The following is a 25892-nucleotide window of genomic DNA, read 5'->3' on the forward strand; positions in this document are numbered from 1 at the left end:
GTGACCTGGCAGAAACATACATTGAGCGGCTAGGGATTGCGTCAAAGTAGGCTGGATGAAGTTGAATCCAGGCTAAGGTAGTTTCTTTGACCTGCATTAGGACTAATTGTTGAGGTAATCGGTGAACTGCAGGGTAAGTGGGTAGAACGTGTGAAAGATAGCAGAAGATGGATTGACCCTGCATTCATCATACCCTCTGTTTCGCCTGTGTGCGTTCACTTGCTGATTCATTCATTATCTGGCAGTTGGCCAGAGTCAATCCAAAGTGAAGGATAATCTTGACTGTAAGATATTCTCTGTTGTGTCTCATAGTTCAAGTGGTAGTTGAAGTCATTAAAGACCACTACTCAGTCAACCTGTGTTTTAATATTGCTGCACCTGTTGCACAGGATATAATCTATGAGAAACAACTGATAAGTTGGAAAAGGGGACAGTGAACTGAGCTTTATCCCTTGTTTTGTGCAGTACAGTAGCCATGGCTCCGCCGCAACTGGATGCACCTACTAGCTCCAAGCCACCTGGCATCAGTGCGCATGGAGAACTTTTTGCTGAGACAGAGGATTTGGGCTTAGTACCTGAGGCTACAGCACCACTGCATGCCTCTTCCAGGACCAGCCAGCCTTGCAGGGCTGTGGACGGGGCACTGATCGCAGGGTTAGAAGACTTAGAGTTAGTGTCTGGAGTTGGAGCATCGCCACTTGCCTCTGCCGCATCTAGCGAGCTTGAAAGGACTGTGGACAGCACAGTTGCTGAAAAGCCAGATACCCAGCAGACTGCTTCTGCCAGTTCCCACCAGCCTGGTGTCACTGTGGACCGCAGATATGATACTAAGTCGGAAGACACGGACACAACGCCCACGCCCTCAGACTCGGCGCCTGGACCTTCTGTTCCAGGCGATGGCAAGCCTACTGATGAGCAAGATTTTCTGAGTTCTGAGGTAAGCTTATGTCCTTGCTCTAAGGTTTCCTCGAAATTTTTAGCAGATTTGTAGAAGAATCAATAAAATACGCGCATAAGCATGTTTTGCATAGCTAATTCATCTCTGGTCTATCTGTTAACCACTGTGTCTATATAGACAAAGCACTTGAATCTACTGCACCGCACGATAATGTGTAGCAAACTCTGAAATAAATTACCTGGTTGAAGGAGCATTTTAAAGAAGACGCCATTGTTTCTAAACATGTAGAACTAGAAGGAAAAGTGGCACTGTTAATGCAGACCAATATGAGCGCAAAGCTGCCAAAGCTAAGGGTTTAGCTTTGGTAGCTCATCTTGAGCTGCCACGAGAAACTGCTACGCTGTAAGTCTTATCCAAGCATGGACAAAGTTGCATATCCGTTGCCAAGCTGTTTGACGTCAGTGCACACAATGCCTTGCACGCAAGGACGAGGGTGCAAGTAACCAAAAGCATACTCGTTATTACAGTCTCAGCCTAGGGCCAGCACGCGGTGGCAAGAAAAGCCGTTTGCATTGTCCGAAACGGTGACTTTGATAACAGTGGAGCTGCATGGATGCAGTAATGTGCCCTTTAGTTACAGAGATGGCAGCGGAGTGTTGCGTCATAACCTGCCACCGCTCATGTCGTGGACTGGGAGGTGTCTGCTGTGTGACATTGTCTTCTGGAATAAAGAGAAGGAAGCAGCTGTTCACCGAAATTACTGCATCATTGCGATGTAGGAAAAATTCGGCAGAATGCATGTCATAATAGCTGTCGACGGTAATGCATTTACCATTGGATCAATATAGTGAGACAGTGTATTACCACCGTCGAAGTGAGTTATGGATGAGGCATGTACTGAAGTGGGAGTCCTTTTTCGTTCTTTTCTATAAACTTTGGGGACCACCTAGTGGCACTGCTGTGAAGCCTGCATGTGGCTTCCGAAATGCACAGTGCGTCGGTAGGTGCGTACGCTTTGAAATGTACCATGCGGCCGTCAATCTCCTCTTTCTTCTTGCTGGAAACTCTGTGCCGTCTAGTGGTGCTGCCAAGAAGTCGGCGCATGACCTTCCAGACGCCGTGACGTCAGTGTGCGGCCTCCTCAGATCTTCTTGACCGAGTTGTGGATCGAAATTTGGGCGATTCACTTCTCACGGCACTCTATTGCGTCTCCTCTCGCATGTGTTGGAGTAGCGTTGGATTGTGTGCACTATCTTCGGGATCGTCCCAACATTTTTAGACTGCACTATTTCCGGGATCATCTCGGGAAAAGGCTAGAAACTGACAAATCCGATATGTGAATGTGGTGGTAACTCGCCAAGGAGCATCGAAATACAAAAAACCATTGAATAACTGAGGTGTTGCTCAAGAATTGTTCTGAGACAATTTTGAAAACTGCTTCAAGTGAATTCACCAGAAATTCAAGTGCTACTTATAAATGCAGTTTACTATTTATTTTTTATCTTCACCACAACTTGAGACACGCACGTATTGAACTGAAGCAAATTACTGTGTACAAAGTCGGGCTTTGAGTATAACATTGAGTATAGGTGCACAGGACTAATAAGAAGTAGACACACACAGCGCTATGTAAAAAGTTGGGCTTGTTGGTTTTTCATGACTGTGAGTGCAACGCAAAGTATACAGGACGGACAGAAGTAGACACACAGAGTGCTGTGCGTGTCTACTTCTGTTCATCCTGTTTACATCACACTGCACCCTTAGTCAAATTACCATATCTATTCTGTTATAAGTTTGTCGCGATTATGAGGCGAGGGTGCAGTTGGGGAAGCCCAAGAAAAGGAACCTAAGTGCGCACTTTGAAACTCTTTGATATTCTGTTACCATATCTTCCGGTTCGACAGGCAATTCTATCTGAGCCTTGACCTGGTTTTGCGACTTTCACACGCACTTCACCTCGTTCAGACGTGTTAGCAATTGTGCTCTCTCAGTGTATTCGCGACCTCCTCATAATTTTCTCTGATAAACATTGTCAGATTTGCTTTAAGCATCTCTGGCTTCTTCGACACGACTTCTCCGTTCAAGTTTGAAATCGTATTGAAAGGGCTGTCGCCTGTGCAGCTGCATGATTGACGACTATCGATCGTGGTGCTTCCCGTTACGGCCTGGTGTTGAGCCAGACACTGCTGATTCATTTTTAAACCCATCGAAGAAAAAGGTGTTGTTTATATGACGTCCGTCTTCGGGTATCCATCACGGCACCATGTTTCTGAAGGACCAGAGAGACGGCGGAAGGGATTCGTCTGTGCTTGATTTCGAACAACAAAAAGAATTTAAAAGCTTTGTGCACGGTAACACAAGGTAACACTATCCACATAGGGGCTATGCCATGGACAATGTCTACCGGCAAATAATCCTAGATATCTTCTTTAAGAGTGTTGCTATGCGATTTAGTGTGGCAGGTCCTTAGCTGCCAACGACTGGCTTATTTAAACTGTAATTGCCATCGTGAAACTAGACGAAACCAGACCAAGCGACAAAGCCGTGTCACCATTTTTGTTGTTTTGATAGTTGTTTCACACCACAGTCATTATGGTTCCATTGTTGAGGCCTAGGCTACAGGAATGTGTGGTGGAAAGTTCCAGCCATTTGGCATTATCATAATGAGTATCTTTGGCTGAAGACGGACATTACTAAATATCATGCTAGAACACAATGTAATCATTACAGTGGGGAAAGTCATCATTGAAAAGGCACTCAAAGAGCTTGAAGTGCGTGTCTAACTCAGAAGCTGCTTAGCTGCTGGAAATTGCAGCTATGAAGACAATTTCACCATTTTCCGTTGTGTGCGTGTGAATAAGTTTTGTTTCCTCTCCTTACAGGGACACTAAAGACAAATATGAAGTCAAGCTAAATTGATAGATTAGTGCTCAAGAATCTCTAAGGCGTCAATATTATCTAGCCTTAACAATTGGGAAATTGAGGTAAATGCACGACATGTTTAGTGATTCCCCCACGACATTCAACCATTTGCGCGATGACGAAAGCACTCCACAGTTAAATTTTGTCACTAGTAGTCAACCATTCGTTGCAAAAAACATTCTTGTATTGTATCGTAAGACGAAATAAGATCCTACTTGCCCAGTTCTATTACATCTTTTAGAAAAAAGATCTCATTGAAATTACCCCTGACGACAACGCGGGTGGTCGAAAGGTTTCATTTTCACTCAACTCAGTGCCACCCACTCTTTCAGCGTTTCACTAGTTCGTCATTGCGCAGTGCTGCACTGGTTTTGCTGGCTCGCGAAAGTCGCACAAACTGCAAGTAGCAGAGAACTCAACTTCCATATGATGTCGCGTGATGCCCGAATGGTCCACGCCACTTGACCAAAAAGCAGCTGCAGCCACGAGTCCACCGCTCTGTCTTGGCTCGCTAGCGCCGTCTGTCAGGCGGAGTTCTTTTCACCGATGGCAGCAAAGGGTGAGGATGGCATATGCTATGTCAGCACTCCCCCGGTTGGGGGGCAGATGATTCGAATTTCGAGAAAAGCATTCGGACCCTTCAGGTGCAATTTTCTTGTAAACTAAATCTTTTCTTGGTGCGATACAAGTGTTGCGAGGTTTGTAGAACGGTAGTTAAACAGTCCGTGTCGACATAGTATTTGCCTTTAGTGTCCCTTTAAATTTTGGCCTTAGGCATTCGCACAATCCTTGAATTGACCTTGGAAAACAAGTGGAAGGCGGGAGATGGAAATTCAAGACACTGAAAAAAACTAGGACAAGGTAAATGCGAGAGCCGACATTCTGACAAGTGGACTTGTCATTTCCACGCCAACTAACGCTTTCCTCGGCACAGTGTGTGTATGCAGGGTTATCCTAAAGGGTAGAAGGGGTAAAGTGGGTGAGGCAATGACCGAAGGTGTGTTAGCGGCAGTAGGGTCCGCTAGAGGTCAGTGGGCTATCAATTCTACCCTGTCGCCGCTAAGACACCTTCGGTCGTTGCCTCACGCACTCACCTTACCCCCTCCTCCCTTTAGAAGAACCCTACCTATATATATATATGCTGTGCCGAGGAAAGCATTTGTCGCCTTGAGAAATACAAGTACACTTGTCGAAACATTGGCTCCCGCTTTTACCTTGTTCTCGTTTTACCTTGAATTTTAAGTAAAATGTTCCGCACGAACCCTGGGCTAAATGTAGCATTGTGTTCGGGTGATGAAGGCTCTTGGGGATGACATTGTGATCAGCATGTGAAAGACTACTCCACAGTATGGGCGATTTATTTGTAACATTCATGTGACAAAATTAAGTAAACTGGTTCCTTCGACATCGCCTTAGAAGCAAACAGGATAAGTCTAATGTTTCATGATCTTGGGAAACTGTCTAAGACGTGCGAAAATGCCTGATAAGCTTCAGGTAGGCATATTTTTGCATTTCTAATTGTTGATATATTGAACTATTGAGCGGTATTCTTAGAGTTGTATTTAGTTTTATTGTATTTGTAATTTGATTGTAAATAGTTCCTGTGAAGAGCCTTTGCAAATACTTATCGCTGTTGTCTGAAGTTTTCCAATTAATGTAACCATCTTTTCGTGGCAACTGATGGTCAGGAGTTGGCAGTTTCGGCATAATCTTGGCGCCAACTTTTTTCATTTCGAAATTTTTGCCAAAATATTGTGAATGTGTGGTTTTCCCTTGCCAAGTGATTCTGCCATTATTCGAACACTCAGTTGGTGGTCACTCAGCACAGGAGGATGCACACAATGTACGTTTTCATCTTTGCACAAGGTAGAGGGGCCCCTTGAGTTTGCTTTGCCTTAGAAGACTTCACAGCTTGACCATAAACCATTAGCCCACTTGAACACATTTCTCTCCTTTAGGGCATCCATTAATTCTATAGGGCATTACATTTGACGAATTTCTGCACCTTTCTTACCAACTTTAACAAGAAATTCGATACCGATCGATCCTGTATCCCGTCCGTTTGTCAATCTCCATTTCGACAAATACTAAAAGTGAGTTGCACAAAAAGCATGTGCATGAGATTCTGCCTTGTCCTACATCATTACAGCTCATACTAGAGGTGAAGAGGGTTCTTTTGTGTGGAGAGAGCACTTCTGCTACATTCTCTCCGCTTTTTGGGAGAGTGTAGCAGCGCACACATGAAAGGTCTGTAAGAGACCTGACATTTCTTGGAATAGAAGTCGAGCATGCTTTTGTTGTCAACACGATGCATAAATCCTGGTGTTGTGACGAAAGAAATTGCAGAGGCAGACTTGGCAAAGAATTTCTGTCTACTGTATCCATGAGAAGAAGTCTCCTAGAGGCTAAAACATTTTGCAGTTGTCATTGCTCAGTTGAAGCTCTAAAAACAACTCGCTAAAGCTCTCCAGGTCTACTTCATTACTTGAGGTGGAGAACAAACACATTTCGGTACTGAAAAGGGCAGCCATTGTCACTGAGACTGCTTAACTTCATACTGTCTTTCTTAAAACCCAAGAAAGCCAGGTTCTTGCTGTTGTATAGCAACTGCGCTCATAAGAAAGTGAGTATTCTGTGCAGCTGGCGCCATCTAGTAGTGCAAAATTCACATGAAAATAATAAAATTACTGCTACTTGTCTGTGGCAGTCAGTAGATGGAAGCAGGTATACTTTAACAGGTGACGCTTGTCACGGGCAAATGTTGGAAAACATTCCTCTATGAGTGAGGCTGTTCCACAGCATAGAAAAGACTAGAGGAGAGCTGACTTGACGTTTTTGGCTTGTACTTGTTGCTGCTACACATCAAAGTGCAATGCCAGTAAACACGAAAATAAATAGCGGCAAGCATCGCAGAGCCCAAATTAGCTTACTGGTATCCGGTATCCATGTGTTGGAAAAATGAAACCAACCAGTTTTGGTTTTGCTGAGCAGGATATGTGAATACAGAAAAACCTCACTTATATGCTTACGGGGAAAAAATAGAAAAACGTAATAACCAAGAAACTTTACGAGTCAAAGTCGGTATAAATTTTGGCAGGCTCAACTGTAGTTCACATCTATGTAACGTGAAACGTACGAATTGTTGCAGCATGAGACGTTGGTGGGCGCTGATCTCATGAGGCCCGAGCGGCTCGAGACAAGTTTTGTCCTTGCAGGTTTGGCAAGCGTACGTTTATGCTCTTCAAATTTATCCAGGGTCAGCAGCTTCTTCGTGCAGAGCATTATGGTGGGAAGTTTTGATATGCCCACTCAATTGGTGAGAATGGTTGCGGTGCAAGACGCCGACGTTCGTCTAGCTGGTGGGGTCCCGGGGTGGCCTATGAAGCACTATGACTGCTGCTAGACTGCTGCGATTTGTCACATGGATAAACTCCTACTCTCATCACTAATCATCACTAATGATTATTTTGATAACAAAGTGGTGCTTTTTTTAACATGTTGATGTCGGGTGTCACGACGTAATAGAAAATTGCGGTGCCTTTCTCCTGCAATATTATCATGGGTAAACATTTTCTTTCAGAAAAACTAAACTGTACGCAAACTAGTATGCTCGAGATTTAATTTAGGAGGCACTTACATTGTGTAGGCCACGACAGTGGCGTTTATTGCGTACGCGGCACAGCCTACGCGGCCAGCCTGTACGCTCAGGGACCCATACAGGCAAGCCCGAGGAGCTGACGTCTGATCTCCACGGTCACGCCACTTTTAAAATGAATTAGTTTTTCTTCCAGAAGGCTGCTGCACATGCTTTCCTGTACTCGCAAAAAAACATCATATTGGTCCCATCATAACACATGGTTTTATGCATTATAAGTCACACATCTGACAAAATGGGCTGACAAAACTTTCTTGAAAAATAATTGCATCTTATAACGGGAAACTACGATACTTAATAATGCATCAGTTCTAGGGATGCAAAATTATCAGTAAATTGACTGTTCATAGTACATTATCATAATTTACGAAGAAAGTATCAATAATGTTTCCAATTAGCCGTATCCAATTACGTTCCTGTCGATTCTGGTGTTCCCCAGGGATCCGTCCTCGGCCCCCTACTGTTTTTATTATTTATTAATGACATTGTTAAAAACCTGTCGGTACATGTTAAGTTGTATGCGGGCGACTGCGTACTTTATGAGAAAATAAGTTCGACTGATGATCAAATTAGGCTGAATAATGATTTTGCAAAAATAGTTTCTTGGTGTGAGAAGTGGCAAATGTCAATTAACTTTGAAAAAAAACCGTATTTATGAGAATAACACCTGAAAAGATCCCTCTTCTGTGTTACTACACTGCTAATAATAATTTTCTTCATGAAGTCACAGGATATAAGTATCTAGGTCTATGGAACTCTGATAACCTTTCTTGGACCAGGCATGTCGAATATGTTTCAGCAAACGCTCTCCGAAAGCTTTTTTTTCTTACGACGCTCGCTTACGCTAGCAACCCCTGGTACACGCCTCCTTGCCTAAAACACTATTATTATACCAACCTTAGAATATGCAGTAATAATCTGGGACCCTTTTACAAAGGTAAACATAAATAAACGTGAAAGAATCCAAAAGAAAGCAGTAAGGTTTATATATAACACTTACGGGGGAGCATCAGTCAGTGACCTCCTGAAGAAAAGCGGTTTACCCTCTATTCCTAACAGAAATCGCATATGTCTCTTAAAGTTTTTCTATCAATTATTTAATAATAATTTCAAAGTTGACACCTCCAATATCCTTACGTATTCCTCGGGGTACCAAACTAGAAATAACCAATCTCTTTCTATAACACCATTAAATCCGCGAGTTATTTGTTTTAAATATTCCTTTTTTCCAAGGACCGTCACTGATTGGAATAACCTCACGTATGATGTTGTCAGACAGACATCATTACATTCATTTCAAGAGCATTTGAATTGATTGTTGTCAATTGACCTTGTCGCTGTATTCTCTTGTTGAATTTGTATGTGCAATTTTGTTTTCTTTGTGTCTGTAATTCTGTATCTTAACACAATGTTTCCCACCTGCTATGACCTTGTGTACAAGATCGCAGTATTCAAAAATAAAATAATAAATAAATAAAATGTGACAATATTTATATAGTAGCAGTACTATCAATAGTATTGCAGTCGTTCACTGTTGACAGTGCACTAAATAGTTTCTGAATTCTCGGCTAAAGATAACACTGAAATTTTGCAGAACTGACCATTTAGTAAACACTAAGAAAAAAAGTTGCAGTTTCGCCCGAAAGGCGAAGCACCGATTACGACAGAAAATAAGTAGGTAGCTATACGGAGTAAGGATAGGGGTTTTATTGGCCGTATAAACTTGTAAGCGTTTGCTTACTAACTACATTACCAAGCACGGTGTCACGCGCACCAAGCAAACATGAACACATCTCACTCGATGACCGCGGAAACTCGCTGTCAAAATGCTGGAATGAGGAAATGCGGCAGCAGCAGTGAGCGAATTTACCTTTGGGGGGATGCCTCTCGTTTCAACTTGAACTCGGTGTTCAAAACACAGCGCACAGAAAGCTGTCAGCACTCGCACACTCTGTGCCCATCGCAGATTGCTTTCAAGATAAGGCCCGTGCGGCCGCGCCATACACAGCAGCCGCTGGAAATCCTCCTTTCTTTCCCTCCTTCCTGATGCTTTGCGTGCCATGGAAGACTGCGCGCTTCCTGCACAATTTTACTTGCACATATAGATAGCATACAGGGTGCAGCGACAATGTTATCGCCCTTGGACTTTATACGGAACATCACGGCCACGGCAGAAATGGGTCGGAGTGTCCATATAATTGCTATCACAGTAAAAGGAAATGGAGCTAAGCTTATGTGCACTGTTAAAATGCGGTGTATCGCGTGAACTTAATTTATTGATAGGGCACTGTTGATATAACTATCAATAGTGTTCTATCGCTGGTGATTGTTCGTATCGATAATACTATTGATAGTTTTGCCTCACTATTCACTACACTTATAGGGGGTGCTCCGCTTTTTAGCCGAAATAAATTCTGTCTGACTGCATGGCCTTTCTTTTCTTTATAATTACTATAAGCACCTGAGGCCTTGTGGTGGCAGGAGAAGTACGGTGGCTGGTTTACAGCTGTGGCTATTATGGCCCAGCAAATCCACCAGCTTAGCAATCGAGGTTCAGTGAGTGGTTATTGCATTAAAGTGGTTGCGGGCATCTTGCGCGGTGCTTTGGGTAAAAAAAAAAAAGCTTAGTAAGTTGAACTTCATTGCTGATGTGCTTCCTGCATTTTCTTTTTTTCAAAGTCTCATTTCCTTTTGTTCTCTGTGGGATTGCAGGCCAAAGAGATGCTCAAGACCGCAGGCATCGTGGCTGGAGTAACACTTGGTGGGTAAACTGCACGAGATGTTTGCATCTGAGTTCAAATTTAGTAGCAATATCATGGTGGCACGTTTCCACATTTCTCCTTGCGTGGTTCATCCATGGAGTCCTTAACAAAAGCCCTTCCATCTATCAAGTCGCTGACAAAGGTCCAGTGAAAATCTCTCAGTGTGGAATGATACTTCCAACAGTCGACTCTGAGCCTAAGCATTCTTCTCTACAATGAGAAAGGTCTACACAAATTGGGGCTTACCTTGTTCCCAAACAATAATCGTAATCTATTCTCCATCAAATTTCTTTCTTTACTACTGCTGCCCGGTACTTCCAGGTCACGAATTGAATGTGCATTATAAGCCTGAGATAGCACTCTTGACGAGAAGGTAGTGAGTGAAGTTTTCAAGAAAGGAAGTGTAGGGGACACGGAACACGGCTTTTGTTTGGAAACAAGGTAAGCCCCAAAGAGTGTAAACTTGTTTTTAGATTGTATATGTGTGAAAGGTTTTTGAGAAGTGTTAAGTGCTTGGCTCTCTGCTTGTTATGACATCGATAGAGTAGCACTTAAAAGCTTGAAACGGGGCTTGCCATGTCCACCGTCCTTTCTCATAGGATGTTGGTATTCATGTCGTTGTCATTGCTCTCATCGTTCTGCTGCACGTACAGATCGAACAGGGGGCATGCAGTCGACCTGCTTATACCAAGCAGCATGGGGCATGGGGCATGCTTGTATCAAGCCAAGAGTTCGGCTTGGTCAGCTGAGCTCGCCGCTTTCTTAATATCCGATTTGATTAACGTGCAAGAGTCGGGCATCCTCATCCGGTTTACTCCCAAAGGACACTAAAGAGAATAATGCCGCAGATCCAATGTGCCCTGTTGGAATCTATGTAAAGCAAAACTTATAAGGAAGTCTTAATGCGCACCTCATCTTGCTCAAGGATGCCTCCAATGGGGAGCTCTGGAGTGCAATGCACCTTTGAACGCAACCAGTGTTACAGGGGTTGAAAGGGGCAAGCTTACATTCTGCGCGATTTCTTTGGCGTACCTGACGTCCCCTTGGAGGCGCAGATATGACCATATACGCGTTTGCCAGGTGGCACAACAAACACGCAGCGCGAGGCCATCTCCGGTGCCCTCCTCTTGTCTCATCGCGGCTCTTCACGTCACGATACCCTTTCACTCTCCACCAGCAACCAATGACCCGCATGCGAAGGCCGGCTCCCCCCCCCCCTTCTATTTTCCACTGCTCCAGACAAACCAGTATGACCCATCGCTCCTGGATGGCGCCGCCGTCCCGCAGCTGAGTTGGAAAGGAAAAAAGAAACCGAAAAGGTGGTGGAACAGGGAGATACGAGACGCGATCGCCAAACAACAGAAAGCATCCTGAGAGCACAGGCAGGCAAAGAAGGCGCAGTTGCGACAGGATGAAGTTACTAATGTGATATACACCGTAAATGGGAAATATACCGGGAGAAAAAGTCTATGGTTCCAATACTGGTGCAAGCAAAATTAAAAGGTGAAAGTGAACGTTGGTTGTCAGAAATACGTGAGAAAAAGAAGGCCGCACCTAGAATATCTTGGAACCACATAAAATTAATAGGCAGGAAGTCAAACTCTATACATAAACATATCCTAGATGAAGATGAAAACAGACTGGAAGAAGAAGCGGCAATAAATTACATAAAAAAAATAACAGCAGAATCTTTCCAGTGCAATGACGAGGTTGTATTTGAAGAAAACGAGAGCATGAAGGAGACCTGGGTGGAAAAGGAGCTGGTGTTGACAAATTTCAACGTAAGGAAAGCCGAAGAGAAAATTCCTAAGCGCACAGCCACAGGGCTAGATGAGGTTCCCGTCAGGCTGATTAATGAACTAGGACCAAAAAGTAAGGAAGCTCTGGTGGAAGCAGTGGAAGAAACTTTAAAAGATAAACGAATACCGGACATTTGGCGACAAAGTATAATGAATGTAATTTATAAAGATAAGGAGGAGAAAGATAGAATTCACTCGTATAGACCGTTGACCATTACATCGGTTATATACAGGCTAGCAATGGGGCCAGACATGGTTCCCCCTCTCCCTCGCAATATGGAGGATTTCTCTTGCCCTGTTCGTCGGGCCGCTCGTGTCCGCACCCTTACATCTCAACAAGGATCTCACCCCGGAGTCTTCTATGTGGATGTCGCGGGTCCTTCCCCCTCTGGCTACTTTTCAGCTACCATGATCCAAGAGGGAAACAGGATTGATGACCTCTCGTTTCGGGCCTCTACTTCAGCTCAGGCGGAGGATGTCGCCATTGCCTTGGCTGCCTCCCACCCCACTGCAAGCGTCATCTCGTGCTCACGCTCTGCCTGGTCCGCCTTGCCGGTTATGTCTCGTGAGTCGCTTCCTCCGGGCCGCCTCCTGGCATTTCGTACATCACCCTGTCAGTCTTGCCTGGTCCTCACGTCACGAGGATTTTCCTGGTTAAGAGGCTGTTGATGCGGCCGCCCGCATGCTTCTGCTCCGGGACGTTGCCCCTCACCCCCCCCCCCCCTCGCCTGATCCTGCAACCCAGTCCCTCACATCTATTGAAACAATCTTGTCCTATTACTGCGATGGTCGTCAGCTCCTTCCTACGCTGGCCTGTTGTCTGTCTAAGGCCGATGAGCGAACCCTGCACTGCTCACAGACCAACTTGTGTCCATCTGTGGCTCGACATTTTCTGCCTAATACAAGTAGGCACTGTCACTATTGTGGGGTCTTGGCCGACACCTACCATATGGTGGCTGCTTGTCCCTCTTTTCCGCTGTCCCCCGTTTCCTCGTTGCCGCATGAGGCCTGGGAGGAGACCCTGCTCAGCTGCTCTACCTTGTGCGACCAGCGTGCCCTGGTGATGCGTGCTCCGAACGGCAGTCATCTCCACTAGAGTCCCGGACTAGGGAGCTCACTTACGTGTCCTCCATTCGGGGTCTCCTCTGTTGTATATTGCGCAATGAATGTTTTCACCACCACTCTTGTTTGTTGTTTTCATTGCTATCGTGATTTTTCATCAGTATACAAAAAAAAAATGCCAAGGGCGTCCATCACCGATCACTATAACGCCAAATAATAGGCAGTTTTAGTACTGCGTCATGAGGATACGTACGCAGCACGCAAGGGCTTTGCGGAACGTAGGAGCGCGTGTCGCGTTGGGGCTTTTAGTACTGCGAAATGCCTACGTACGTAAGAGGGCGAGCGTTAGACGCCGGGCGCGTCGGAGCGTATGGCCGTGTCCGCCAGTACGGCGAACCGTCGGCCAAACTAGACGCTGTTGATCTCGCTAACGTCATGTAACGTGTGGGCGCGTTACCGCTTCGTCGGACTATATTTAGGCCTTTAAGAGACTCTACTTTTAATGCGGATATAATGCACGAATCATATCGAGAAAAATAAAAAAAACGAGTACTTGCTTTCTCAGGCTGGCACGGTCATTTGCGATAAACTGCGCCAAAAGCAGGTCGAGCCTTTCGCGCAAACAGCACACACTGAACACTTCCTCAAAAACAAAGTTCCTATTTTTGCTATGCATTCCCAACGTGCAGGGTCTGGGAATGCCTTCTGCGCGTTCACTTCACGCAGCAAAGCCAAATCGTAGGCCATTGAAAGTACCGCCTTCCGCGAGTCGCCTTTGACGCTGCCATCTTGGGAAACTCTTTTGTCTCGCGCTCTCCCGAACAAACGAGAACCACGAGAGCAGCACGCAAGGCTGCCTACGTACGCACGCAAGAATCGGATGCGTGCGTACGCAGCGGCCGCGTACGCATCTCGTAGCGTTTGTGTTGCGTTCTGCACATGCGCAGTTTGCAGAACGCAGCGATCTTACGTACGCAACGCCGTTGCGTACGCTACGTACGCAGTACTAAAACTGTCTAATCTCGCATATGGATGACGGAATGTGAACTCTTACATGAAGGCGGTAAAAGATGAGTACTCTGTTCCAGTGTGAAAAAAAAATTTGCGATAAAAGACAGGTCTAGCAAGTTTTCAATCAAGGCTATTGTCGCTGAAAGAAATGAAATCAGATTCTCTTTTTGAATAAACACCAACACAAGTATGCCTAAGGATCAACAATGAGAGCGAAAAGTGCTGAACTCTGGTTATAACTCGACTCTCTCCTCGCACTGTGCAATACTCTGCACTGGTAAGCCAACCCAACGCTGGCTGACATTCGTTGATTTTTTTGCAGGTGTAGGCGCTGTCGCTGTGCTTGCAGCGCCCCTTGCCCTGGCTGCTGCTGGGTTCTCATCGACTGGAGTTGTAGCGGGCTCGGCGGCTGCTGCATACCAAGCAACGCTAGGGGGTTACATTGCCCAAGGCAGCTTGTTTGCCCTGTGCCAAAGCTGGGGAGCCGCAGGGCTGACGGCCACTGCACAAGCCGGGGTTGCAGCGGGAGGTGCCAGCGTCGGTGCTATGGCATCATCTGTGGGGTTATGGTTGGAAAGCATACTAGGGAAAGGTCCGGGAAATAATCCTGACGGAAATAGTGGCGGAGGAAGCGAGACAGGAACTGGAGCAGAAACCGGAAACGTTGCTAACGGAAAAGGCACTGGCGGGTCTGGAGAAGGTGGACTAAGAAATGGAAAAGACGCTTGTGGAGAGAATGACGGGGCATCTGGAAGGGAAAAGGTGAACTCAACCGATGGGGAGCCAACAGAAAAAACAGAGGGGCTGGAGACCTATCAAAATGACCAAAATGAGCAGGCAGCTAAAAAACAAGAGGCATTTCGAAAATAACATCTCCATTTTAGAGTGCAGCAAAGATATGATACTTTTGTCGCTGGGTAAACCTCATTAAATCTCTTACTAAAGCAATTAGTTCAAAATAAGGTTTCCTTGCTGTCACATGGGGAAACATAGGGAAATAAATTGAAGACATTTCCTCAGAAGTAAACTCATTCTTTCAGCATTTGGTACCAAATCTTTAGTCTCCACACGAGGGGTCTACTCATTGCATTCCTTATTAATCATGCTTCTCTAATGCTATAAATTAAAATAATAATCTCCATCTGACCTTTAATAAGTGCCTGCTACATGACATTCTCAAGAGCATCATCGTGCAATGCATCACAGTGCAATGCATCACATTGCAGCTGCAGAACATATCCTCTCGACTCAATGGCTAGATGGCCATATCAGCCATGTTTGTAGTTGCGACGATACCAGTTCGTAGTTTTTCATATGGTTTTGGAAATGTTCCTGTTCTGGAATTTGAAATTAACTGTTTTGTTGCAGAAGTTGGTCTCACAGGCATATAAGAGCAGGGACCAACCATGTTACCCAGCCTTTGAATGTTTGGCATGACTCGTTTCAACTCCTGTTGCATACAGTTGGAACAAATTGTCTGAACCGGCAGAGCACACATTTCAAAACATTAATTGATTGCAACCATGCAGGATAATTTCATTATTCAAAATATTATTATTTCAATTGCAAGATAATGCTTGAGTGCCAAAAGCTCGTATAACGCCATTTTCGTCTCTTTTATGACCACAGTAATTATTTTCAAATATATTAGTTTTGCACTGTGACAGCGTACAAGAGTACCGACATTAAGCTCCGCAAACGCCAGTTGTTGGAAATGACAATAGATTTGCCACATGGCAAATATTTCACGGCGTGTGTTTTAAAAGTCCCTAACAATGCTTGTGCGCTTTTCCAGCACAGTCAATATAGTCACATATCAATGTAGGTGAACCAATAAAAGGATTGCACGCAAGACTGCATTACTATTATGAAGGGCTTTTTTTCTGAGGTCATTAGTTATTGTCCCAAAGATATGGAAGCCCAGAGGCAGCTAAAGAAAAGTAGTATTTTCGGACCGTCACTTTCGTGGATGTGATTATGTTTGTGACATTTTGCATGACTCGGTATTGAACGTTTCGAAATATATGACCGAAAGCATTACAGGCACTTTGTGAAGATAACAAGCTAGGCTCAGAGCTAGAAAGGCTCTTGGTCACCTATTTCAGCACGGCCATTGCTGAATCGCAGGAAATATCGTGAAAGGATTGCTTTAAGGGGCCCTGAACCACCCTTCGGGATTCGTGAATTACCGCATTCCGCGGACAGCATGCAGTGATGTGACCATCTCGGCGAAATTTCACAGTCGTGCGTTGAACATGGAGTTTGCAAGTGAATCGTGAAGCCACCCTTTTCTCATACTCCTTCTTTAACAGAAGCGTTCTCTACAGTCTTTTTGGGCTGCTATATTTCGTCACATAGCAGATTCTCATACACGGCTGCTTTTGGCCAATAGTTGACATCAAGAAGGGTGTGTAGATCAGTGCGCTTCTTCCTGTTGTTACTGCGCATATTGATTGATGCTGCTTGGTATACAGGCTGTAGAAATTGAAAGTCTGTTTTCAAATTTCTATGAGAATTACGTTACGAAACAAGCCGACTCTTCTCTACTCGCGCTCGACCGCGGCCGTCCACGTAGGGATTCAACTTTTGCCACCCTGCTTATCGGTGTCATAGCCACCGGGTCTTGCTAATTTTGACTACCTTTGAACACTCAAGTAGCCTTGAAAGACGTGAAACTTAAGGTCATACCTAATGCCCGTTTTCCGTCATGCGCTCACTCCTGGCCGCGCCTGGCTAGGTGCCTTGGCAGTCTTCACTTCATAACATGCAAATTAAATGTGGCTACTATCCGTTGGTCAAGCTGCTACAGGACAACGCCGGTCTGCCCCACGTAGCACCACATAGACTGGATTAAAGGAGTGCGGGCGCGTGTTCAAGCCCTGTCGTACAGAAATCAAATGCTGTGCAACATAGTTGCGTGTAGCTACGGTCTGCAGCGTAGCGTAGGTACCACGACCATCGCAAGGTGCTGGTACGTGTCCGCTCGCTGAGCTTTCTGCGACTGTGGCAGATACTGCTGCGCTCCGCTTTAAAGTGAGGCATTGAAGGAGCGGGAGCACAGGGGACCATTGATTGCTAACTCCGTTTCTGCTGAACGCATCGTGTTCTTTTTGCACCAAGGTATATCTGAAATAGTCTATTTAACTTGAGATCCATTTCTCGACTTCAATAGAAAGTGGTTCAGGGCCCGTTTAAGAACACTGTCTCAGAATTGTGCAAAGGTGTAACCCCCCTCTGCTCTGAGTAAATATATGAATACAAGCAGAGTGCTGTCTCTAAAAAAAAGCTTTATTTACATTTAGGAGAGAGCATCTCGTTTTCTCCAAGATAATCTCCATGGCAGGCAACACACATATCCAACCTATCCCGTATTCCTGGAAGCTCCTCCAGGAACTCCTGAAGCTTGATGTTGTTTGGTGCCCCTGCGCAAAGCTGTTTTCATGTTGCCTTCTATGACAAATCAACTTCCGTTAATTGAATTTTTTTGTTGTTGACGGGGTTTTCTTTATTGTCAGTCACAAAGACGTATGTCCGATGAATTGAGTGAGCAGGTGATTGGAGAATGATGGCCTTTTGCTGAAAGGCCTAATACCGTGGCACAGACAAAGCAGTGTGAAGAGGGGTGTTGTTATCGAGAAACCAATCATCCTGCCTTCGCACTTCTGGACATTTCGTTTGCACATCCTCTCCCAATCATCTGAGCGCCTCCAAGTAAAATTGCTAATTTTAAAACAATTCCCAGAAGATCTTGCTACCAATCCACATAACCAGCAAACTTGTGCCTGCACGTTCGTTGGGTGCTTTCTTACATCTGAACAGAACGGATGTTTTCGCATGCCGGCAGGGGCTCGATAAGCCGCAAAGGATCAAATGTAATATTCACCACATGAGAATAATTGCTATCTACTTGATATTGGAGAGCTTTAGAATAGGGGCACTGAACGTTTGGGACCCCAACCAAATAGCGTGGAAGCCACTGCGCATGCGCGAGACGCAAACTGCGTTTGGGTTTTGTGTCGGGCATGCTATTTCACTGAATAAGCGGGAGCCCCAAAAGCCACCCCAACATATTTGCGTAAACGAACATGGTGGCACCTATCGAAGCGACGGGCTCTAACCTAGCACGAAATAGCTTGACTCATGGTAACGCGTAAAGTTCGCAAGCTAGGAGAAGTTACTGCAGTTATCGCTTTCTCTCAACTAGCGTGTGTTATGAAGATTGATTCATTAGATGCCGCTGATTCCGAATTCGATCGCGGATTAGAACAGCTTAGCTTGGCTGGTGAAGGCACGTAAAGTTGGTTACTCAAAACTAAGCGCACCTAATCGTTTGCTGCTAATGGAATAACCTCTAAATTGTAAATAAACGCTACAACACGAAAGTCAAAATTACTGTTCTTATCATAAAATTGTATATTTTATTTAAATATTTCTAATAGCTTTTTTCACACCGTAGTGGCGTTGTCAGTGCAAAATGCTATGCGCAAACGCGAAGCCCTATTATAAAACTCTTCACTCCTTCGCACCCCAACGTTAACCCCCGCAAAGCTCTTTGGGGCCCCTATTCGAAAACTTTCCATTAATTTACATCACATTGCACATTAGAAAAATATGCTCTTCATTCATTGGCTTGATGGCCATGTAAGCAATGTATATTTTTGTTGTACCACTTCCTAGAGTTGTTATCCTTAAATTTTGGAGCTTTACTTGCCAAAACGACCACCTCAATATCAGGCACACGGTAGTGAGGGACTTCGGAATAATTGCGACCGCCTCGGCATCTTTAACCTGCCCCCAGGTACGTTAAAATACGTACCCAAAGCGTCCACACCGCTCTTGAAGTTGCTTGCTGTGCTTCGGTCTAATGAGTCAGCAGTTTTTGCTCGTTTCAGTGCTTGTTTTGCATGCACATGAGAGCTGCAGCGATATGTGCGCACCATTCTCTTAGCTGAATTCTCTCTCCGTGCACTCCACTATGTTGACCACACTTGGCTCGGCTCGACTTGGCTTCTGTTGCATATTCTTTCACAAATTATCTACAACTGCAGATCGCATATTTCAAGGCCACTTTTGATTGTTGCAAAAACATTTCGAGAAAGCACGCAGAACATCATTTTTGCCTCTTTTCCGACCATAGTAATTGTTACTTGCAAATGGGATTAGCTTTTGCCGTGTGACAGTTCACAGGGATGCTTGAAAATATGGAAAAACATTGACTCATGTGATTTCTAGCACTGACCTTGACATCAGTGTGTGGGTTGTCCAAAACCTGCAAAACCTGTTTCAGGTACTTGCATGGGATGTGCAGATCCTCATCTAGTCGGTTTGTGCCAGGCTTTCACGCATGGCGAGGAAGTTTTGTTACTAGCATGGCAATGTGGGAATGCAATCTAGCAGTCTAGTAGGGCGTAAGCCACCTCTCACATTTGTGCTTTGTGTGGCTCGCACGAGAGCAGCAACAAATAAGGGTGCCTGTTTACTGCATTGCAGAAACATTTTAAATGCGTTCCTTTTTATTTTCTTTACAATTGACCATTTTCTGTGATAACGCTGCGTTTTTTGTAGCGGTACTAACGCTGAATGAGAATGTAATCTAGATTGGGAAATCGCACTTCTGTCGTACATCATGAAATTTTCGCCGTGGTTGCTCGTGTTTAAATTGTCAACTGGTAACAACGAAGAAAAAGCATTTTATCGGCTTGTATGCTTGTATACTTGTATACTTGTATACTATGTGTATTTGGGGCTCTCATGAATTTGTACATTATGCCATACATTTCTATAGTCCTTGTTGGTGTTTTAGTAGGACTGTTTCCTTCTGTGTAAGCAAGGGGGTGGGACAAATCAGCCTTATGGCTTCTTAGTTTCATGTTTAGTTACGATGCCCAGTTTATAAATTTTGTGGGACTTGTTCTTGCTGCTTAATTGTGCCATCAGTACCAGAAATTGTGGTTGTTCTCTTACCACATGACATCTGACATTGCGGACCGTTAGAGGGGCCATTTCGCCTGATTTCAAGTTAATTTGTTATTGCATGCTCTGTATTTATTTATTTTTCTATTCTCATAAGATGGAACAAGGTGTAACTCGGCAGCATGATACTCTCTGGTTTGAAATAAAGGTATGGAAGTGGTGCGTCTACGAGTTATTTTCTAGCTGCATGAGTGATGACATCAGTTAGCATTATGCAGCATCGCCACATGCTACATAGTGAAAATGTAATCAAATTCTGACAAGGACGCAAGAAACTGTCATCATTTCCTTCTATTAATTCACCGTTATGTTCGTTTTCACTTTTCGATATTAGGCTATTTATTTAGTGAAAAGTGGCAGAAACAGCCTTTAAGGTAGTAGAGAAATACTTCGGACATCAGAATCGTCCAAAGTGCCATCACATACAGGTGGTCGGTGGGCATTGAGCCGTGACACACTGTTAGAAGGCCAGCTGTTTAACACATTTCAAGAGGGCAGCAGAATACCACTAGCTGTTGCTTTTTGCCAGGAATTGCATTTTCTAAATTACCGTGCAGTCGGAGCACATGACTTCCACCACCTTGGAGGTGTCGAGCTGATTCGCTCAAGGACGGGTCTTAGAGAAAGAATGTCACTGCCACAGTCTCTAAACGACATACACGACGCAGGAACCTTTTTGATAATGAGAGGCTGTTATAGGGGAACGAAGCTGAAAATATGCATAAGCTGATGCAATATACGTACCTAAGTACAACTAAGAGCAAAACTAAAACACGCTGCACATGTGCTGTAAGTTACTAGTTCAGAACCATGGAACGAACAAGGGTAAGAAAGTTCTGGTGTATTTACCAAGAATTCGTAGAACTCCTAGTGTTGTTCTGATAGACCTGCTCTTAGACCAAATAGATGGAACACGATACACAAATTGCGCTGACGTAGCATTAAGCAGGCTCAACTGGTTCTGACGTCACATAGCATGACTTTAATGGTGAGGGATCTGGCATCATTGGTTGCGACGTCGGGATGGCTGGCCTGGCCCGAAGTTGGCGATGACGTCGAGCTGAACTGTCTGGACTGCTTGAACCTATACGCTTAGCCTTCAAAGCATAGCCCCAGGAGCTGGGGTCCCGGCCTCATGAAGAATGTGCCGATAGGTCGTTGCTGTGGGTGCTCCCCCTTGTGCCTGCTAAGTCCACGGAGCGTTGCTGTTGGAGCTGTGGGATGTTAGTCAGTGGAGTGTCATTGGAGGCACGTCATCCATTGGGGGCACCACGCTGGTTTGGGTTCCACCAAGACAGCTGCCCTCACTGTCCTAAGCTGTAGGTCTGATTGCCGCTTCCGCTGCATGTCCTGTCTCTTTTGCTCTCTGTCATTGCGTGGTTTCTTTTATGACTTCTTCGTTTACCCATTTTACTCTGGCGCTCTCAACTTTGTGCGTCCTTCCTTTATTCACTAATTTAGGTCACGTGCATTGACTCTATTGTTCTACTTATGTCTGATGTCTTTTTGTTCTGCATCTTTTTAATAATTGAAACATGATAATGTGCCCTCCTCTCAAGAGTTCTCTGATAAGAAACCTGCTCCACAACACCCGGTGCGATGATCGTCATTCTGCCTTCAGTGTGGCGTCCCAATTGGAGCAGGAATCAATTAGCACTTCCCTAATACTCGCGCACATCACTTCCCATAGAAAGTGTACTCTGCACACCAACCATTCCTCAGCAGTCGAATGTACTCTGACGCTGTCCCCTGACTCATCTCATCGCCCAATACACGAAGAGTATTACATAACTCCTGAAGCATGGCACCAGAATTCACTAGTCCATGTACACAGTGAAAGTCCGGAGAAGTTGGGTTGTAAAAAAAAACTTATTTCCAATTGTACGAGGGTTTCTCAACACATTGAATTATTATTGCCCTGAATAGTATGGTTTTGTTGTTACTACTGTATATTGGCCTCGGCAGCCACCTCATTGTACCGTTGCCTAAAACTATTGGTGCTGTTTTGCCTGTGAGGTGACTGTTCTTAACTAGACTACTCCTCAGTAGAACTGCACTCAAGCTGATGTCCCGAAGAATAGACGCCCGTGTGCCATGTAGTTGTCCCTCTACCACAGACATGAAGTGATCTGCTGAAGAAGATGTCCTTGCTCCACTAGTGACACCTCTCCTTGCTGCTTCTCTTACTCCCACGAAGCTCGTGTTTTTAGAGCGCAGCTCTTTGGCGTCCGTTCCTGGGTTTCGCATCGTCGTCGGCGTTGTCGTCGTCGGCGTCGGCCTCGTAACCAGCTCGCCGACGAATCTGCTGCTCCGCCGCCGCGCATGCGCGCTGTCGGCTCTCCGGGCGAGGGAGGATGATGGAAGGGAGGAGGAGAGATTGTGGAGGAGGGCTGGCTACACAAATGGCTCTTTGGCGTCCGTTCCTGGGTTTCGCGTCGTCGTCTGCCTCGTAACCAGCTCGCCGACGAATCTGCTCCGCCGCCGCGCATGCGCGCTGTCGGCTCTCCGGGCGAGGGAGGATGATGGAAGGGAGGAGGAGAGATTGTGGAGGAGGGCTGGCTACACAAATGGCTCTTTGGCGTCCGTTCCTGGGTTTCGCGTCGTCGTCGGCGTTATCGTCGGCCTCGTAACCAGCTCCGCCCCCCTTTCATCCCCCCAGCGCTAGCAGCGACCGACTGATACCGCTTTCGTGAGTCCGCTACCGCACTCACGAAAGACGTCGTGCACTTCCTGCAACTCGCATTAACCGTCCATCGATCCACACCGATGTTAGTAGTGGGGGACTTTAATGTTGACATAAAGACAAACAGCAATTTCCTAACACTTATGCGGGAGAACATCCCGTTCCTCTCGCTCGTAACGCGTCCCACGGCTGTGACAACCTCGCGAGGCACTTGTATAGATCTCGTCTTTGAGAATCAAGCATTGGTGTACCAAGTCGAACATATATCAGTCTATTTCTCCGACCACAAAGCTTCCTTCATGACTGTCAAGAACTGTTAGTGGAGTCTTTGTTAAAGGAATACGTGTGAAGAATAAAAAAAAAAATTCTGTGATAGCGCATACATGTGTTGCTCGATTTCTTTGCCTCAATCTATCAAAAAGGTGAAACAGCTTATTTGCTGCGCTCAAATTTCGCATTAGGAAGTAACGTAATCGTCGGTAATTTTTTGTACAGGTTCAGTCACAGCTGCAACTTGATTCATAGTGCACAATTTAGATATCCTTGTTTGGATCATATTCTTTGCCAAACTTGGGTGTGTTTTTTATCGTATGTGTTAGCCTCGTTCCGACGTAAGAACGTCTCATCGTCCAAAATCATCCCTGTGTTGTGCATTCCATCTAGCGACCACAAAATTTTTGTTGTCCATAATATAAAATTGTAAGACTATGAAATGCCTTTTTTTTGCTTGCAAAAAATAACATATTCAGGAACACTATAGACAGAAAAGGACAAATGGCATGCGCAAAAGATGTGTTAAAAGGTTCTAAGAACTAAGCAAACACCGCACCCGCATTAAGAACGCGTAAAACAATATACGCATATGCAGTCCTACTTGGCTTCGACAAACTGGTTGTAAATACAACATGACTTTCTTATTCTTGCTTTCTTTATCTTAAATTTGTGATCTATGGTGTGTGCAGCATGCAACTTGTAGCATGTGTGGGTTGGGTGCACTTAGATGTATTTTTCTGTCCTGGTAACCTTGTATATCGTAGCCTTCTTCCCACTTCCCATATAAGGGTTTGTCATCATCGAAAAAGTTCCTGTCCTGTGTATTCCACTCAAAGGCCACGACAAAATATTGGCAAGTCTGCCATCTTCATATTTTCATTCATTGAGTCGAGACAATTACTCCGACCGGATGCTGCATGGTCGGCCAGAAATATAGAACTAAATTAAACGCAACAAAGGTTCGCATACCTCCTTAAAATCTTTGAAGACATTTAAATTTGAAAATAGAGATTCAAGGGCCCTTAAAGCTCCATAATAATAAATGTCATCTTTGAGTTCCTTGAAAACTAGAACCTAGGCGAAGAGGAAATATGCCCTATAAACTTTGTTGTCTATGACTTTCCTTCATCGGTCCGACGCATTTGCCACTCATGCCTGGCAACCTGGGGACCTTCGAAATTCAGGAGACAAATAGAAATTTAGGGAATACAGCGCAAGGAAGACAGAGACAAGGAGGATATGTACCTTGTGTTTCTTGCGCTGCATTCCCCGACTAAATATATGAGCCAATTTGTCCCAATGAAGGTCCTGTTTGACCGCAATGTAATCTGTCTATAAAAAATTATTAAAGAGACTGACAGTCAATTTTCATGGTACCTATTTTGTAATGCAATGGAAATTACCGGTCGGTGTGTGTATTTATGAAGTGGAAATTGAATGGAACATTTTTAATTATTTTTCGATGGTCAGTGAGGATGTGATCGTTCCTTGGAAGCATAGATGGAACGTTTTCATTTTTCCGGGGCCCGACCAGCTTTATAAACCCCACGTATATATTTATAAACGCGCGGATAGGTAACCTATCAGAGAATATGAGAATTTACAAGACCTCATAGTAGGAGACCGTTCAGTTTCACCGTCTGAGTCCTCTCGCACCGCCAAGAATCTGTCGTCTCTCGGTGGTGTAATCTTCCTTCATGTAATTGTCCTACACTTGTCTACCAATAATATTGCTTCGCCTTTACAACGAAAGGGCAGCCTCTCTCTTCTTTGTTCCCTTTCTGTGAGTCCGAGCATAAGTGCTGCTGTGCATGACTGCTGTTCACTCTGATTTCAAGTACATCCGGCTGGGCCTTGTTTCGGTTACTCAGTGAATTATACAGGGTGCCCCGACTATCATGAACCAAGACTTAGAAAAGGAGCAGTAGCGTTACTCCAGCCGCCAGTAATTTTTGGTACTGAGATTTGTTTCTGTATTTGTAATTCTCTATCTAACGGGAGAAATACTGTCCTAACTATCAAGGCGTCAATGAGACATTTGTAGGCAGCCCAAAATGACATCTAATTGCGATGTTTTCAGTGACGTACTAATTGCATACAATTGTTTTCTGACTGGCAAAGAAACATCACGAAATATGAGATACCATGTGACTGTGCTCCCACCCGCATCATAAAGCAGCCCCCTCCAATAAGCTGATTGAGAGGTACTGCACTGCCTGTCGGAAACGCGAAGACACAGCACATCACCTACGGAAGGAGCACCAACAACAGTTTTCACGTTTCGCAGCTGTTCCTTGCTCTCATTTCTACGACACACTTGTTATCCGAGTCTCAAGGCCAACTGGTCCCATTGATAACAACAGCCCCTTCATAATGCGGCCAAGCGACGCTCTTACTACGCACGAAACGCTGAAAGCAGTGGAATAGGCATGGAATATTTCAAAAACCCGGCTCTGCTACCACCGTACCGCAACACTGGGCACAAATAGGGGAAGTAGGGCGAATGCATTCTGACTCCGGTCCCCGGCGTAGCCATGCCACTTTGTGCGGCTAACAGATGATTAGAAGCGTAGCCTTACACGGACCTTCACTCCGGCTTGGACAGGCTAATTTGGCTGCTGACAGGTGTGAAGCATCGTAGCGTGAAGCGTGACAAGTGCATGTCGCCGTGGTGACATCCCCCCTCTGAACGGCCGCCGGGCACAACCGTTCCGTCTCATTTTCTCGGGTATCATATTATGAACATGAGCGGAAGCACCACACTGCTGCATCTTCGGGAAGCAATTCTTAGAGCGCAGGCAGACAGACAAAGAACTTTATTTACAAACAACTCTATTTACAAGGTCCTGATAAG

At 45.0% G+C, this 25892-nt stretch overlaps 1 protein-coding gene across 3 annotated transcripts in view; it reads left to right on the forward strand.

Moving 5' to 3' along the window:
* Positions 1-16209, forward strand: part of LOC135898601 (uncharacterized) — an 82303-nt gene extending 66094 nt beyond the window's left edge. For 2 of the 3 annotated variants that reach the window (XM_065427652.2, XM_070526680.1), the window contains exons 2-4: positions 466-937; positions 10188-10236; positions 14432-16209. In XM_065427652.2, the coding sequence (XP_065283724.1) occupies positions 476-937; positions 10188-10236; positions 14432-14979 (1059 nt within the window). In that variant the 5' untranslated portion in view covers positions 466-475 and the 3' untranslated portion in view covers positions 14980-16209. The remainder of the gene's footprint in view (positions 1-465; positions 938-10187; positions 10237-14431) is intronic. The other variant, XM_065427658.2, reaches the window with a different exon arrangement.
* Positions 16210-25892: the final 9683 nt, after the last annotated feature.

The sequence above is a fragment of the Dermacentor albipictus genome, chromosome 10 (assembly GCF_038994185.2).
Source record: "Dermacentor albipictus isolate Rhodes 1998 colony chromosome 10, USDA_Dalb.pri_finalv2, whole genome shotgun sequence".
Taxonomy (NCBI): domain Eukaryota; kingdom Metazoa; phylum Arthropoda; class Arachnida; order Ixodida; family Ixodidae; genus Dermacentor; species Dermacentor albipictus.